The 15039-nt window shown below is 51.7% G+C and overlaps 1 protein-coding gene across 2 annotated transcripts; it reads right to left on the reverse strand.

Annotated features, from left to right (window-relative positions):
- Nucleotides 1-8169: 8169 nt before the first annotated feature.
- On the reverse strand, nucleotides 8170-14273 carry KRT3 (keratin 3). Of its 2 annotated transcripts, XM_042990834.1 has the most exons (10): nucleotides 13901-14273; nucleotides 13614-13807; nucleotides 12357-12577; nucleotides 11749-11809; nucleotides 11308-11403; nucleotides 10865-11029; nucleotides 10321-10446; nucleotides 9769-9989; nucleotides 9338-9372; nucleotides 8170-8859 (listed from the first exon to the last, which is right to left on the reverse strand). In XM_042990834.1, the coding sequence occupies exons 1-10, from the start codon at nucleotides 14271-14273 to the stop codon at nucleotides 8495-8497; spliced, it is 1857 nt and encodes a 618-aa protein (XP_042846768.1). In that variant the 3' UTR covers nucleotides 8170-8494. The 2 variants fall into 2 exon arrangements, with proteins under 2 accessions (XP_042846768.1, XP_042846766.1); XM_042990832.1 differs by having other exon boundaries at nucleotides 13614-14273.
- Between the last annotated feature and the right edge of the window lie 766 nt (nucleotides 14274-15039).

Here is a 15039-nt window from a genome sequence, read left to right on the forward strand (position 1 = left end):
CTTTAGCTGGTTGGGTTTGTTCTCTCAGCTGTTGACTGAAGCTGCTAGAAGGAGACAGAGTTAGCATCTTCGGCAATATTTCTCTTATTCACTGCAGGATCTTTTAGAGCAGTGGCGTCTCAACAAGCTGCCTGCTGCCAACAGTCTGAGCTCTTCTAATCCCTGGCCTGCCAGAACCTTCTTTGTAAAAGTTGCCGGATGGCTGAGTCCTCTGGATCCTTATTGCCTTACCTACAAATTAGGGGGGATGGTCACCAAGCAGAGTTATTCCCTCTAGCCAATCTCTTCTCTGGTGTTCAACTGCGGTAAGGACGCATAACAGTTGCCCATAATATAACTGTGAGTGGAAGAATGAATCATAAAACAGCAGTCACCACCTCTAGGTCAAAGTGAGAAGACATCCCTCTCCACCTGGGAGCTGATAGCTACATGCCCTTCATACATGTGGATTCACAGATCCAATTTTCAAGATAACCATTAATTTGTTCTCCAAAAAAAAGAAAAATGTACAGTCATTCTGGATCTGCTGTCCCTGGACTAGGAATTGTCATTTTCTACTTTCTTACCAGGTTAAAATGAAAACTTATATCGGACACTACACGGTGTATGAATGCGTCGTTCAAGTAACATCTTCTCTCATAAAGATATAGGTTTTTTAATCTTTATTTATTTTTGAGAAAGAGACAGCGTGTGAGCAAGGGAGGAGCAGAGAGAGAGGGAGACACAGAATCTGAAGCAGGCTCCAGTCTCTGAGCCTTCAGCACAGAGCCTGACACGGGGCTCAAACTCATGAGCTGTGAGATCATGACCTGAGCCGAAGTTGGACACTCAACCCACTGAGCCACCCAGGCGCCCCAAGATATAAGTTTTTTTTAAATAGGTGATGGGAATAAGGAGGGCACTTGTGATGAGCACCAGGTGATGTAGAGAAGTGTTGAATCACTATATTATGCATCTGAAACTAATATTACACTCTGTTAACCAACTGGAATTAAAATTAAAACTTTAAAAAAATAATGTAAAATACAAACTTATCACTACAGAAATAACTTTATTTAACAAATGAACAGTAAAAATATATTACTAGCTAACTCTCTTTATTGGTCCCTGAAGACCAGTCTCCTGTAAGCCCAGATCTCTCTTGCTGAGTCTTTCTGAAAGTCATTCATCCTCCCTCGGGAAGCACCAAGTGAAAGAGGTCTCATCCCTTTTCATTGGCATACTGAATTTTCTGGAAGTCAAATGACAGCACCTCCTTTTCATCCTTCCTTGTCCTGGAGGAGTGGAAAACATAGAGGCCTTGGAGTTAGGCATGTGTTCAAACCCCAGCCTCAGTACTTTCCAGTTACAAGGCCTCCAGCGAGTCATTTTACTCTCTGCCCTCAGTCTTCTGTTCTGTAAATGGGGGTTAGCATAACCACCTCATTGGGTTTCCATGAGGACTATGGGAAGTAGTGTTAGAAGCCCCTACACAGAGCAGGTGGTCAGCATATGGCAGTCCCTTTGGTGATGATGTTGATGTACAGAGCCTTCCTAGAAGTTATCAGTTTAGAGGCTGAAAGGTGGGAAGAGTTCTAAGGGGTAGCCCAGTTGAAGGTCAATGAGGCATTGAAGTCTGATGATTTCTGCATAAAGTGACAAGGAATCACAGCATCGGTATTGCAAGTTACATAAAATCCATTCTTCCATGCCTGGCCAAGCCAGTTTCCTGCTCCAGGGGCTCATCAGTTAATGCAGTCCATAAGTCAACAATATTTACTGAGCTACTGCATACTTCCCAGGATTGTGGGGACTATGATTTAGTGAAAATAATTTCCTCTTTCAAATCTTTGCTCCTTTCACCCATCTGTAAAAAGAATATAAAAATGGCTAACAGTGGCTGAGTGCCTGCCATAACACCAGGACTGAATTAAGCTGTTTACAAGTATCATTTATTTTTTTCTTTTTTACCAAAAGTTTTAGATTTATTTTTTAATATAATTTATTGTCAAGTTAGCTAACATACAGTGTACACAGTGTGCTCTTGGCTTCAGGGGTAGATTCCCATGATTCATCACTTACATACAACACCCAGGGCTCATCCCAACAAGTGCCCTCCTCAATGCCCATCACCCACTTTCCCCTCTCCCCCACCCCCACCATCAACCCTCAGTATCATTTCTAATTGTCATAAAAACGCCACTAGGTCAGAATTTTCACTCACATTTTTTTTTTACTCACATTTTTATAGATAAGGACACAAGCTTAGTGAGGTTAATTAACTTACTGACGGACCTAGGATTTTAATTAGCTTATCCAAACCTGTCATGAATTCACGTGAGCTTCAGCAAGTCAAATTACAGCACCCAGAGAGAAAAGTCCACTTCGTCATTGAAAGAACTCACCCACATGGGGAGACTAGGTGGCCCAGTCAGTTGAGTGTCCAACTTTGGCTCAGGTCATGATCTCATAGTCTGTGGGTTCCAGCCCCACATTGGGCTCGGTGTTGACAGCTCAAAGCCTGGAGCTGCTTCGGATTCTGTGTCTCCCCCTCTCTCTGTCCCTCCCCTGTTCACGCTCTGTCTCTCTCTCTCTGAAAAATAAACATTAAAAAGAAAAAAACATTTAAAGAACCCACCCCCAGAATGTGATGTGCTTGGAAGCATCAACTAGTGTTAATGAAAATAGTTTTAAACCTTACAAATTCCTCTTTGGCATCAAAGAGATTAAATAAAATTTAAAAATTAAAGAGAGAAAGAGAGATCACTTTCTCTCACTATCAAGATATTTCCCCCGATTGGCCTCTGGCTTCTCTACTGGAGAGCCAAACTCTCTAGACCTGAAGGTGGACCTGCCCCCTCACAGGGCCTCAGAACCATGGAGAAACCTCTCCTACTGACATAGGAGCTTCGGGTTTGGTTTGGAACCAAACCAGGTTTGGAACTTCTGGCAACTCAAGACTCTGCAGAGTTGTTAGCACCACATGCCGGAGCTAGCACAAGAGAGGGCATCCCGGAGGCCGGCAGAGCACGGTGGTTACAAGTGTAGGCTTTGGATCTGAGGATGCCAGGCATGTTACTCTGCCTTGCTAAACCCCAGTTTCCTCATCTAGAAAATGGGGATAATTGCCACCCGCCTCCTCTGGTGAGGATTAAATGAAATGACACGTGCAAATTGCCCAGTGTGCAACTTGTACCAGGAGGTGCCGAACAAAAGCGAGCTGTTTAATCATGTTGTTTTTGTTAAATGTGTCAGGACAGCAGTCGAAGAGCCCACCCTGTCCTTTTCCAGCACATCATCAGCTTAGTAAAATTCAGTGTCTCCTGCGTGACACTGTGAGCAGCGAGAAGTGTATAGATGAGGAAGGCGTGTCCCTCCCTTCGAGTTACTTCCATCCTAGTGTGAAGAACAGATGTGAAACTAGTCATTTTAATCTAAAAGGGCAAGTAAGGAAAGGTTCAAAGGGAACACAGACAGACCCCAGACTCTGCAGTGCCCAAGTGATCTTCCACGATAACTAAGAGCTGGTCTAGTCACTGAAGGTGGAGTGAGTATTCTTAGCAAGGGGAACAGACTGTCAAAAGCACAGAGGCATGAAACAGCCAAGTTTATTCCAGAACTGCGAGACCCCCCGGGCCATTGGCACAGGTCTTGCAAGTGCCCACATAAGGTCACATTGCTTGCCTGGCTCGTTTCCTGTGCCTTTGCCCAGAATAGAAGGGCATTTCCATTTTTTTTTCAGTTTATTTATTTTGAGAGAGAGAGAGAGAGAGAATAAGCAGAGGAGGGGCAGAGAGAGAGAGAGAGAGAGAGAATCTCACACAGGCTCCACACTGCCAGCACAGAGCCAAATGCAGGGCTCGAACTCACAAACCATGAGATCATGACCTGAGCGGAAATCAAGAGTCAGACGCTTAACTGCTTAACTGACTGAGCCACTCAGGGGCCCTGGGCATTTCCATTTTAAAATGAACAAACTTCTAAAAAGATCTCCCTCCCTCAAATTCAGAATGGTCTCTATTCAGCTCAGCTATAACCACAGCCAAGCTAGACAAGGATCCTTCCCTAAGGAGAGGGGTGAATGAGAGGACCCCTTGCGTGGGTCCAGAATTTCTCAACAGCAGCCCTATTAACACTTCAGTTTGGATAATCCTTTGTTGAGGCTCTGTCCCTGAAATGTAGGATGTTAAGTAGCAACCAGTCCTCTCCCCTCTGGATGCCAATAGCACTGTCCCAGTTGCAAAAGCCAAAAATGTCACCCAACGTTGCCATATGTTCTCTGGTGGAGGAGGGGAGATTGCCCCCAATGAAAATCACGCCTTACTGCCATCTAGAACCATCACTTCCTGCCCCTGTCTTCTCCAGAAGTTGATGTCACCATGGATTCCAAGGCTGTCAGATTGTTCCCACGTTACCTCCATCAGTTTCCTAGGAGAACCAACTAGACTTCAGTCTTCAACCTTCAGCCTGTGCCAATGGCACTGGAGGTATTGGTGGTGGTTAGCTTGATTTTAGGCACAAGAGAGATGTGTACTGTGCAGTCTGAATCCCAGAAGGGCTAGTGAGGGACATAGATAAAATAGTGAAGAAGTGTTTTCAGAACTCAAGTGGGTTTTTCTCAGGCTTCCCAAGATTGTTGTGGGGTGTCTACATTTCTGGCCTTGGAGGTGGAGGGAGAATCCACATGGGTGAAACTGTTGAGAAGAAGGGAAGGGGCCACCCAAATCCCAATAGACAAGATCTTTGATGGTTGGCTAACCAGCCCCCACCCAGCTCTGGGCAAAACAGAGAAGTCACATAGAGATTTTCCTACAAATTACCCAGAACTTTCTATGCAAATCCGGATCATCAGCAGTCTGGATTATCCAGAGGCAGATTCTTGTGGGAGAAACAATCCCCTGGTTTCTTTAACTGAGACTTTTGTGGCTGTGTTACCATCACTGTTGATACTTGCTCGGGCCCATAGCCTACATCTCAGAAGGAACAAGAATGAAAAATAACCTGAAATCTAAAAACCCATCTTGGTTTCCTTAACATCAAGGAATGTGTGAACCAGTGGGTCAAGAAGCTCTTAAAACAGGAAGGTGCTGTTTTGAGCATTCTTTCCAGGTGGGGGCTGGGGAGGGAGGAGGCAGAGAGGGGTGGATGGGGATGGGAGTGGGGTGAGGGATAGTAGTTGGGTCCCCGTGTCACCTCAGGAGGATGTACCATTCTGCAGCCAAGGAGGAAACGTGCAACAAAGCAGAGAGAGCAAAAGAAATGCTTGACCACTGACCAATGGCCCCAAATCCCAGTTTAAGGCATACAAGTCAGCATTGTTCAACAATCTCTGAGAGCTTCCCCGTGAGCAAACAAGCATGCCTCAGAGGACAGGAGAAGAATGGACAGCACAGCAAAAATTGGCTCCTTACTCAAAGAATAAAAAAGTCTAGTCAAGGGCAAGAAACCCAACCCAAGCCCAGAGACTTAAGAGCACCTGAAAAATCACCATAGAATTTCACAAAGAAATTCTGTGAAAGCTGAAGCCAAGAAGGAAAAGAAGGAGCACTTGGGAGCAGGCAAAGTTCCCTGGAAGTGTTTTCAGGCTAGATTAGAAATGATCAGGGCTGGGCGGAGACTATCCAGCCAAGCATGGAGTTAACTCCTTCAGTCTCAGGGCTTGGCACCAAGTTCACCTGCCTAGTTGTTCCTCTGGGACAATGACATCTCCAAGAAATAACCCTCTCTGTGGTGCCATTCTTCCTGAGCCAGACTAACCCCTGGCTACTCTCTCTTTAAGAAGCTGTATGGATCCTCCCTGCCACCTGAAGGCTACTTAGGTAGGGGAGGTCTCCTATAAATGCCCACAGGATGCACAGGGGCCAGTGGGCATAGACCAGAATCCAGGGAGGAGCAACAAAGGAAAGAGGCCACTGGCTGAATGTGAACTCTGAGACCAGTGGACAGTGTCCCAACGAAGTCTGGCCCTGTTGTGGCTTTCCTTTGGAGCCCATTTAGAAACCCCTTGACTTCTCAGGGACAGGCTTCCAAGTTTCTGGAAAACTTAGACGAGGCTGTGCTGCCTGGCTGACTATTCCCTTCTCCCTAACTCTAGATCCTGGAGCTCAGCCTGGTCCCTCTTCTCTTTCCCCTCCCTGGGAGAGCTCATCGGTTCCCATGGCTCTAGAAACTCCCCTAACTGTCCTTATGCAGACAACATCCAAATGTGAGTCTCCGGTCTTAACAGGTGTCCCTTCTAAATCTACATTCACTGCTCCAACTGTAGGCCAGATGTCTACTTCATGAGCAGCTCAGACTTGTCTAAAGTGGAGCTCCTGAGGGGCCTCGTCTGACCCATCCCACCCCTCCACCCCTCCCTTCCACTGTCCTCCCCTCCCCACCCATCTGCTCCCACCCAGCCACCCAGCTGCTCCCACTGGGTGGGAGGAAACCAGGAAGCACAGCCACACCTTCCCTCTCCTTTAGCCCCACATCCAGCCTGCTCATAAGCCCTGCCTTTCTCCAGCTCGGCCCCTGGGTTCTCGTCTTCATGGACTTATTACAGCTTGAAGTTATTTTATTTGTTTGCTTACTGTGTTGATGTGCTCCCTTACCACAATGAGAGCAGGGCTCACGGTTGTATCTCCAACATTTAGTCCAGTGCCCGAGTGTTAATGAATATTGGCTGAAGGAAGGAATTCATTAATAATGACTTCATCCAAGGGGAAGCAGCTGTCCTGTAACTGGCCTGGCACCTTCCCACCGGGCCAACCCTCTGAGCTGGGGCAGGCATTGGGTCTCCCCACCTAGCCTGGTCCACAGAGGGATTCCAGCCAGAAAAGACACCTTCCTGCCCAAAGGTGAAGCAATAGCTACCAAACCCCACCTCCTCCAAACAGCCTTCCTGGGAGATCAGATAGAACTGGCATTGGATTGCTCTGCTAAGTGTGAACATGCGATTTCCATATGAATCCTCAAGCCCCAGTTTCTGGTTTTCTTTGTTTAATTGTCATTTCCCTTCTCTGAAAGAAATTCAGCTTTGGCCTGAGTTGGATATATTGCTTCCCTGGCCTGGCTTGGCTAAATGTTTCTACTCCATTGCCTATGTGTTCTCTGGGTACCCAGGCAACTGGCCATGCCAGGAGGACAACCACTGTAGTCTCAGAGACAGTGTGGGCCAGTGGAAGGAGCTCGAGACTCAGGATACCCGGCTGTACTCCCGGCTCAGACCCTCAGACGCTCTATGACCCTAAGCAAGCCTCTCCACCTCTCTTAGCCTCAGTCTCCTCCTTTGCAAATGAAGCTCCTGGACTCCTTGTGCCTGAGTTTCTTCCAGCCACGACCTTCCAGACAGCACTGCCATGGCCAACTAACACTTTATCAGGGCTTCCTGGTGCTGGATGTTTCCATGACTGGTGCACCACCTGAGGACCCAGAGTGCATGCAGACAGGTGCAGGACATTTTCTGAGGGTGTTGGTAGTCGTCTACCCAGAAGGGAGGCCTCTGTGGGAAATGCCCGGTTAAAGACAGCTAACAGGTATTCTTTGCTACAAAACTTCTCAAAAACTCTAATACATACTCCCAGGAGGAAAGATGTAATGGACACAGAACGCTTTTTTTTTTTTTTTTTTTTTTTTTTTTTTTAGCAGAGCTCTGTCAGCAGACTGGCGTTCTTTGGGCCCGACTTCGAGATAGGTGACTCTCAAGAAATCCCTGCAGCCCTGGAGTTCTAGCAGCTCACACTCTCCCAAGTGCACCTTGATAAGGAGAAGGCTTTCAGGATGTCAGCTGGAGTAGGGACCAGGGCCAAGGAAAGAAACCTTCTGTCCCCAAACCCCTCAGCCACTCAAGGTCCTCTTAGGTTCCCCCAAATGAGAGGCCAGGAGGGAATCGATGTGTGCATGGTCAGACCTTCCCCTCTAAGAACTGAGGCCACAACGCCTCCTGGAATGTCCTCCCACCAGGCCCCCAGCGCTCAAAGAACAAATGAACCACCAGCTCTTGCCCGTTTTGATACCATACAGTGGACAGGACAGTCGGGAGTAACTGCCTTAGTCGCGGAGGAAGAGCACTCCAGCTGTTCTGTGAACAGCACAGCCCACTGGCACAGAGCGAGAGGAGTCAGTCCAATGGGGAGAAAGGCGGCCAGGGAGGCCCCGAGGCCTGATGTGAAACACAATGCACTTTATTGGCGACAGAACGGTTGGCAGAGGGGTCCCTGTGTTATATACATCAGCAGTGGTGACCATTCCACCAGGGGCGGGGGGGACCCCAAGGGCAGGAGAAGGCGGTGGCTGAGGCCACACGTGGACAATCACAGGCACAGACCGGAGCCCGAGAGGGCGCCTGAAATTCTCACGGCAGCGCTCGGCCAGGAGTCTGGATGGAGGATCCAGTGCCCCCGATCTTCCAGCCCCCAGAGAGCGGGCCCCGGGAGGGTGGGCTGGGGTCGGGAGTGGGGGGTGGCACTGAGGATGTCGCGGACATGGGCGGGGAGCAGGGGCTGGGGGCGCGAGGCGCTGCGGCGCGCGGTGTTTATCTGGAGAAGCGCTGCGAAGACTGGGAGAACTTGACGCTGCCGCCCCGGCTGCTGCCCGAGCTGAAGCCTCCGCCACTGACCCCGCAGCGAGCTCCGGGGCCAAAGCCGCCGCTGCCGCCTCCGAGGCCGAAGCCGCTGCCGCCGATGCCGCTGCCGCTGCCGCCGCCGAAGCCGAAACTGCTGCCGCCGATGCCGCTGCCGCTGCCGCTGCCAATGCCGATGCCGCTGCCGCTGCCGCCGCCGAAGCTGAAGCCGCTGCCGCTACCGCCGCCGCCGCCGCCTGCCCGGCCGAAGCCGCCGCCGAAGCCGCCGCCGTAGCCGCCGCCGTAACCACCTGCAGCGCCGCCGCCGCTGACCACCGCTGCCGGGGAGAGGACAGAACCACGATCAGCGCCCCTCGCCCTCCTAGCTGTATCATAATTAATAACCCACGGGGCCCGGGATGACGGGGAGGCGACCAAGGCAGCTTTGCACCGGTTGATCATTGTGGCACGTTCTAATGGCATAGGGTGCTCATCCCATAGTGCTAAGTGGTTATGAAATCTCCAATTAGTTCCTTCTACTCTTGATGCCCCGCCCCCCACGCTGGAGACGTTTCCAGAATTTCTCCTCTCATGAATAGGTTCCCTACTGCATACTCCCCATCCCATAGACATCTATTAATAGTGCCCTGGACCCAAAATAATTACAGAAGCAGGTCTGCTGCCCCTTCTGCCCACGGAAAACCTCTCCAACGTCCATAGAATTTTTTTTTTTTTTTAAATAAGGTGCTACTGCCCTGTGTGATTGCAGGTATTTCAGATTCGGTTCTCACGGTCATGGTTATTCTGGCTACTTACAGATGCTCACAGCACTCTGGCACTCTCCAGACATCCTACAGGACAAAGCCAGAGAAATAGCTCTGTCACAAAGCAAATAACCAGCAATTTTTCATGGATGAAGGTGATGAATTGCAACCTGAACTGAATTCAGAAGCCAAGCAGAGCAGTACCCTAGCCTTGTCCACAGAGGGATGCCAGCCAGAAAAGGCACCTGCCTCCCTGCCCAAAGATTCTGTTTCATTCAGAACCCCTGTGCGCCCTTGGTCGTGAGTGCACTTTGGCCATCTATGGAAAGAGTGGGCGGGTGAAGGCCTCTTCAGGGCCTACTGACAATGATGGGTCCTCTCTCTATACAAAAGGCCTCCATTCCCATGCACTTAGTCACTCATCTGACCCTCAGCATGTGCGCCAGGTCAGGAAAGTTAGGGAGAGTGAATTGGAAGCCCCACCTGCACTCCTCGCCCTCCAGCAGCTTGCGGTAGGTGGCGATCTCCACGTCCAGGGCCAGCTTCACGTTCATCAGCTCCTGGTAGTCCTTCAGCAGCCGGGCCAGGTCATCTTTGGCCTGCTGCAGGGCGGTCTGCAGCTCTTGGAGCTTGGCATTGGCATCCTTGAGGGCCAGCTCCCCACGCTGCTCAGCTTCGGTGATGGCCACCTGCAGGTTGGCATTCTGGGGGATGGGGGCAGGGGGGGAGGCAGGGGAAGAGATGAGCCTAGCAGGAGGGTCCCAGGCTCTCTGAGTCTTACCATAGCTTACCCCATAGCAAGCATCTGAAAGCCAGGCAACATCCCCCTCTCCCCAATACCTCTATCTTTTCCTCATCTATGGAGATATTTTCCCCATGGATTACTAGCCATCTGGACTGGCTCGGTCTTTGTACTTGCCGGAGGTCAATGCTGCCTGAGATGACCCCAGAAGTCCATTCCAGACTAGGAGTCCTGAGATCCCAGCCCCACTCCCCACTGGTCCATCCAGGCGCCTATATGCATTGCCCTCCCACCTGCTTCTTAACATTCTCGATCTCGGCCCGCAGCCTCTGGATCATTCTGTTGAGCTCAGAGATCTCACTCTTGGTGTTCTTCAGGTCATCTCCATGCCTGCCGGCCGTGGTCTGCAGCTCCCCAAGCTGGAGAACAGAAGGGAAGATCGGGTGTTAACGCGGCTTTGCCTGACTTGTTTCTCTATCCCTAACATCACCGACCCAACCTTGAGGTGCTTAGTAAGCATTTGTTAAAATGACATTGAATCCTATTTCACCAGGGACACTTCTGTGGCAGCAGGGAAGAGAATATCTGGGTCACCGTGGTAGGAATTCCCCTACCCTGCAGTCTAGAACAAGCTAGAACCAGTCCCATGTGGCCTGGCAAGGGACAGTGGAACCACCTTCCTCCAGGGATAGCCAAACAGCCATTAGAAGGATGTCTCCAGAGGGTAGAAGCAAGAGGGGTCCACCCAGTGACCACCAGGGACCCACCACCCAGCAGTCCCCACAGGCCACAGCCTGAGACCCTCAAGGGATCCTCTGAGAGGTGCCTAGCTCCCACCTTCGTCTGGTACAGGGCCTCGGCCTCTGCCTTGCTCCTCTGGGCAATGTCCTCATACTGGGCCTTGACCTCAGCGATGATGCTGTCCAGGTCCAGGCTGCGGTTGTTGTCCATGGACAGGACCACGGAGGTGTCGCTGACGTGGCTCTGCATCTGGGACAGCTCCTACCAACACAGAGGGGCCTGTTACTTCTCAAGCAGAGGCCTGCAGAGAGACTCCTGAACAATAGACCCATTCTCCGGCTCAGTTCTGAACGTGCATCTGCCCCACCCTGCCCCCCCAGCCCCTCAGAGAACCCGTGTCTATTGTCCATCCTGTGGAACCCCAACAAGGGGCCAGCCCTATCTCTAGGCTCAGTCTTCCTGGGCCCTAGATACCAAATCAGCCCAGCCTCTGAGAATATCTCACCCTCCCTGGCTCCCCTCTTAGTAGGAAACGTCACCATGTCATAGAGGGTCGTCAGGAAGTTGACTTCATCCATTAAGGCATCTACTTTGGCCTGAAGCTCCACCTTGTTCATGTAGGCGGTGTCCACGTCCTGAGAAAGACAGAAGCATTAAGGCCTCGTTCCCCACAAGGAACAAACAAACTGCACGTGCCACAGGAAAGGGTCAGGACAGGCTGGTGATTGACCGGCCCTTGTCCGAGACTGGTCTCCACGTGAAGGAGTGACTCGTGTCTCACTGGGATGGTTACTCAAAAATGAAAAACCAATGAACTGGCTCTTGGGGATCTTTCCAGACTATGATGCACCTGGCTTCTGTTTTTTTGCTTCAACTGCCTGAACTCGGCAGCTCTGTGGCAGTGGAGTAGGAAGGTTACCCCAGCTCAGCTGGAAACCCGTGCGTGTCCACAGCCCCGGGAACCCCACACACAGCCTTACCTTCTTCAGGGTCACAAATTCATTCTCAGCAGCTGTACGTTTATTGATTTCATCCTCATATCTGTAAGGGTTAAAAAGAAATAGCTGAGTTTGGGTTTCGAGGTAGTCATAAACACTTTTGTCTGAAACTCTGGAAGTTCATCTCTCCATCCCTCTGTCCCTCTGCTGCCCCTCTTAGCTGAACACACCCTCTTTACTCGCCCCTTATTAACTAGGAGGACCAGCCACTCTAGTCTCTCCAAGCACACTGGCCTGGTTTTAGCACTGGAAGTCCCACCTCCTGGGAAACCCCTCGGTCCCAAGGAAACCGGACCGTCGGTCAGCATGCCCTGAGTTGTCCCGGCAATCTTCAGATCCTAGAACCCGAATCTTCCCCAGCCGGGATCATGAGGAAGTGCTTCCTCAGCCCTAAACTCATCCCACTTGCCATGACTTTACTCGTCCTTGGGGAAGGAGGGCGAGTGGGGAGCCCAGCGAATCGAGCTGCCCTCTGCGAAGGTAAGGAGAGGAAGATGAGCTCATTGGCACCACTGCCAGCAGGTGGGAGGAAAGCAGTAAGGGCCGGGGCTCTGACACAGGGCTGCCGCACTCGTGTCTCTGTCACTCACTTCTTCTTGAAGTCCTCCACCAGGTCCTGCATATTCCTCAGCTCCGAGTCCAGGCGGCCCCTCTCCCCCAGGATGCTGTCCAGGTAGCTCCGCTGGTTGTTGATGTAGGTCTCAAAAAGGGGCTCCAGGTTGCTGGTGCCCGTGATGGAATTTGTGCCCTGCTGCTGGAGCAGGTTCCACTTGGTCTCCAGAACCTTGTTCTGCTGCTCCAGGAACCGCACCTGCCGCGCATTGGGGGGGAAGCCGCGTCAGGCAACGCTTGTGGCAGAGGAGCGGAGGGGCCCCGGCTCAGGTGGGACTGAGCCTCTGAATCCCCCCATCCCCCGGCACAGAGGCCCAGAAGGGATGCGAAGCTAGGCTTCTGCTGTAGCTGGAGAGGCTACGGGCAGATGGCCGCTCTGGTCAGGCCGCTAAAGATCCAGCACCACTTTGGAAAGTTACAGAAGGAGGAGAAATGGGTGGGGAATCTGGAAGTAGCCCCTGTCCAGAAGCAAAATGGCAAAGATGACCCCTCGGTATTCCCCGAGGACTTCGTGACTCTATCTCAAGGTCCAAAATGACAGTACACTCTGCAGAAATGTGCTTGCGCCTCAGCGGCATTCTTCCTACCTAAAGCCTTGCTGACGCTCAGCCCTTCAAAGGATGTGAATCACTGGGAGCTGATACTGATTGAAATGCCACAATCAGCACCACAGGAGAGAGCCCGCAGCAGTGAGCTACCCTGGTCTGGGGGACACCAAGCACCCTTCTCCTTCTGACCTGGTCAGTTAGGGGTGCAGACTGGTTGCTAGCTCCTCTGCAGCCCTGTTGAGACTAAAGTTTCCATGTAAGCCCCTCTAATCCCTTCTCCAGGGCATGTGTCTCCTTTGCCCGGCACAGCAGCGTGGAGGGAACAGGCCTCCTGGGAAGCCTCATGTCTGATAAACGCCCACTCCTGGGTCAGACCCTTTCCTGCCAGTAGCCATGGCTCTTCCCATGTGTTCCCAATGCTGCCAGCCTGGGCATAGATAAGGCAACAGGCAAGAGACTTGAGCAGGGAGCCAGACAGGTAGGACTTAGGATGTCCAGGTCCAAAGAGGAGCCCATTGTCTTTCCTACTCAGGTGACCATGTCGGCAAACTCATCAGCCCCGAACATCTTCCCAGATCCTAGACTTCCTAACCATCTCCCTGCAGCCTGGCTCATCCAAGATTGATCCTAAATGTTAAACTCAAAGTCCCAGCCTGGGAAATGGGGGCCCGGTCAGAGTTTCATCACCTTGTCGATGAAGGAGGCAAACTTGTTGTTGAGGGTCTTGATCTGCTCGCGCTCCTGGGTCTTTACTTGCCCAATCTGGGGGTCGATCTCCACATTGAGGGGCTGCAGGAGGCTCTGGTTCACAGTCACTTCCTGGATTCCCCCAGGGAAGCCACCAGGACCAAAGCCACCGGGCCCACCAAAGCCACCAGGCCCTCCAAAGCCACTGGGCCCTCCAAAGCCACCAGCCCCTCCAAAGCCACCAGCTCCACCAAAGCCACCAGCCCCTCCAAAGCCACCAGCTCCACCAAAGCCACCAGCCCCTCCAAAGCCACCAGCCCCTCCAAAGCCACCTCCCATTCCTCTGCCACCACCAAAGCCACCACCAAAGCCACCTCCATAGCCACCCCCAAAGCCACTGCCACAGCTGCTACGCCCTCCCCCAAAGCCACCAGCCCGGGAGCCACCGGCCACGCTGATGGAGATGCTCTTGTTGCCACCCAGGCTGTAGAGGCTGCGACTGCCAAAGCCACCCGCCCCACCCCGGAACCCACAGGCCCCTCCGCTGGCTCCCCCCGAGCGGGCCACACAGCTCATCCTGCTGCTTCCTGAGACCACGGCAGAGCGACCCGAGAAGCCCTGGCCGCCGCCGCCAGATGTCTTGCTGACTTGTCTGCTCATGGTGAGGGAGCTTGGTGAAGGAAAAGTACCAGAGTTAAGCAGGACACTGAGAGTCAGAGGAAGAGGGAAGGGAACTGAAGGCCTGTGCAAAATAAATCCCTTTTTATACATCAAGGAGGTTGCTGGGCTCAAACGAAGGAGAGATAATTAATCCCAAATAGTCATGGGTTGGGTTTGCCTCCAAGGCAATAAGTTTGTTCCAGGCTACTAAACACACCTTGAAAATAATCTGAAATGGTAAAAATGCTAAGGTGGCAGGCTTACCTGGCAGGGGGTGGCTCCCGGCACTTCCCCATGCTTGGGCATGGCCACCTCCTTAGCTTTGTCTGACAGGACCCAAGAGGCACACTCATCCTTGCCAGGTGCCCAACGGCCATTTGTCTGCCCTCAGCTGTGAAAAGAATGGAGTGAAAGGTGGGTTGGGGACATTCTGCTTGTCTGGGTAGTGGAAACAATGAAGCCCACCCAAGCACTCAAGGGAAGTATCTCAACAGAAGGGGTGATTCAGTTCACTCCACAGACAACACATGGTCATGGAGTGTCCCCGGCGGGCCCCACTCTGTGCTGGATTTGGGGTGAAAGGATGACCTCCCTGCCTCCCTTTCTGGAAACAAAGCTCAGATCCCTGAAAACTCTGCCTCCTGCCTCCCCGCCCCCTGCCGCCCATCCCAGGCTGTAGTTCAGGAGACAGAGGTATTGGGATTCATGACTGTTTTCTGAGAAAAGGGGCAGTAAACACCTATGCGCTTTGATGAGTCGTTAGCAA

The sequence above is a fragment of the Panthera tigris genome, chromosome B4 (genome assembly GCF_018350195.1).
Source record: "Panthera tigris isolate Pti1 chromosome B4, P.tigris_Pti1_mat1.1, whole genome shotgun sequence".
NCBI lineage: Eukaryota > Metazoa > Chordata > Mammalia > Carnivora > Felidae > Panthera > Panthera tigris.

Excerpts from the sequence above, each read along its gene's own strand:
- KRT3 (XM_042990832.1), bottom strand. The coding sequence starts at position 14,273 with ATGAGCAGACAAGTCAGCAAGACATCTGGCGGCGGCGGCCAGGGCTTC. Across the intron at positions 12,578-13,613 it reads TTGCCTCCTTCATCGACAAG|GTGCGGTTCCTGGAGCAGCA; the intron begins GTGATGAAACTC and ends AATGCGCGGCAG. Across the intron at positions 10,447-10,864 it reads AGGCCCTGTACCAGACGAAG|CTTGGGGAGCTGCAGACCAC; the intron begins GTGGGAGCTAGG and ends TCTGTTCTCCAG.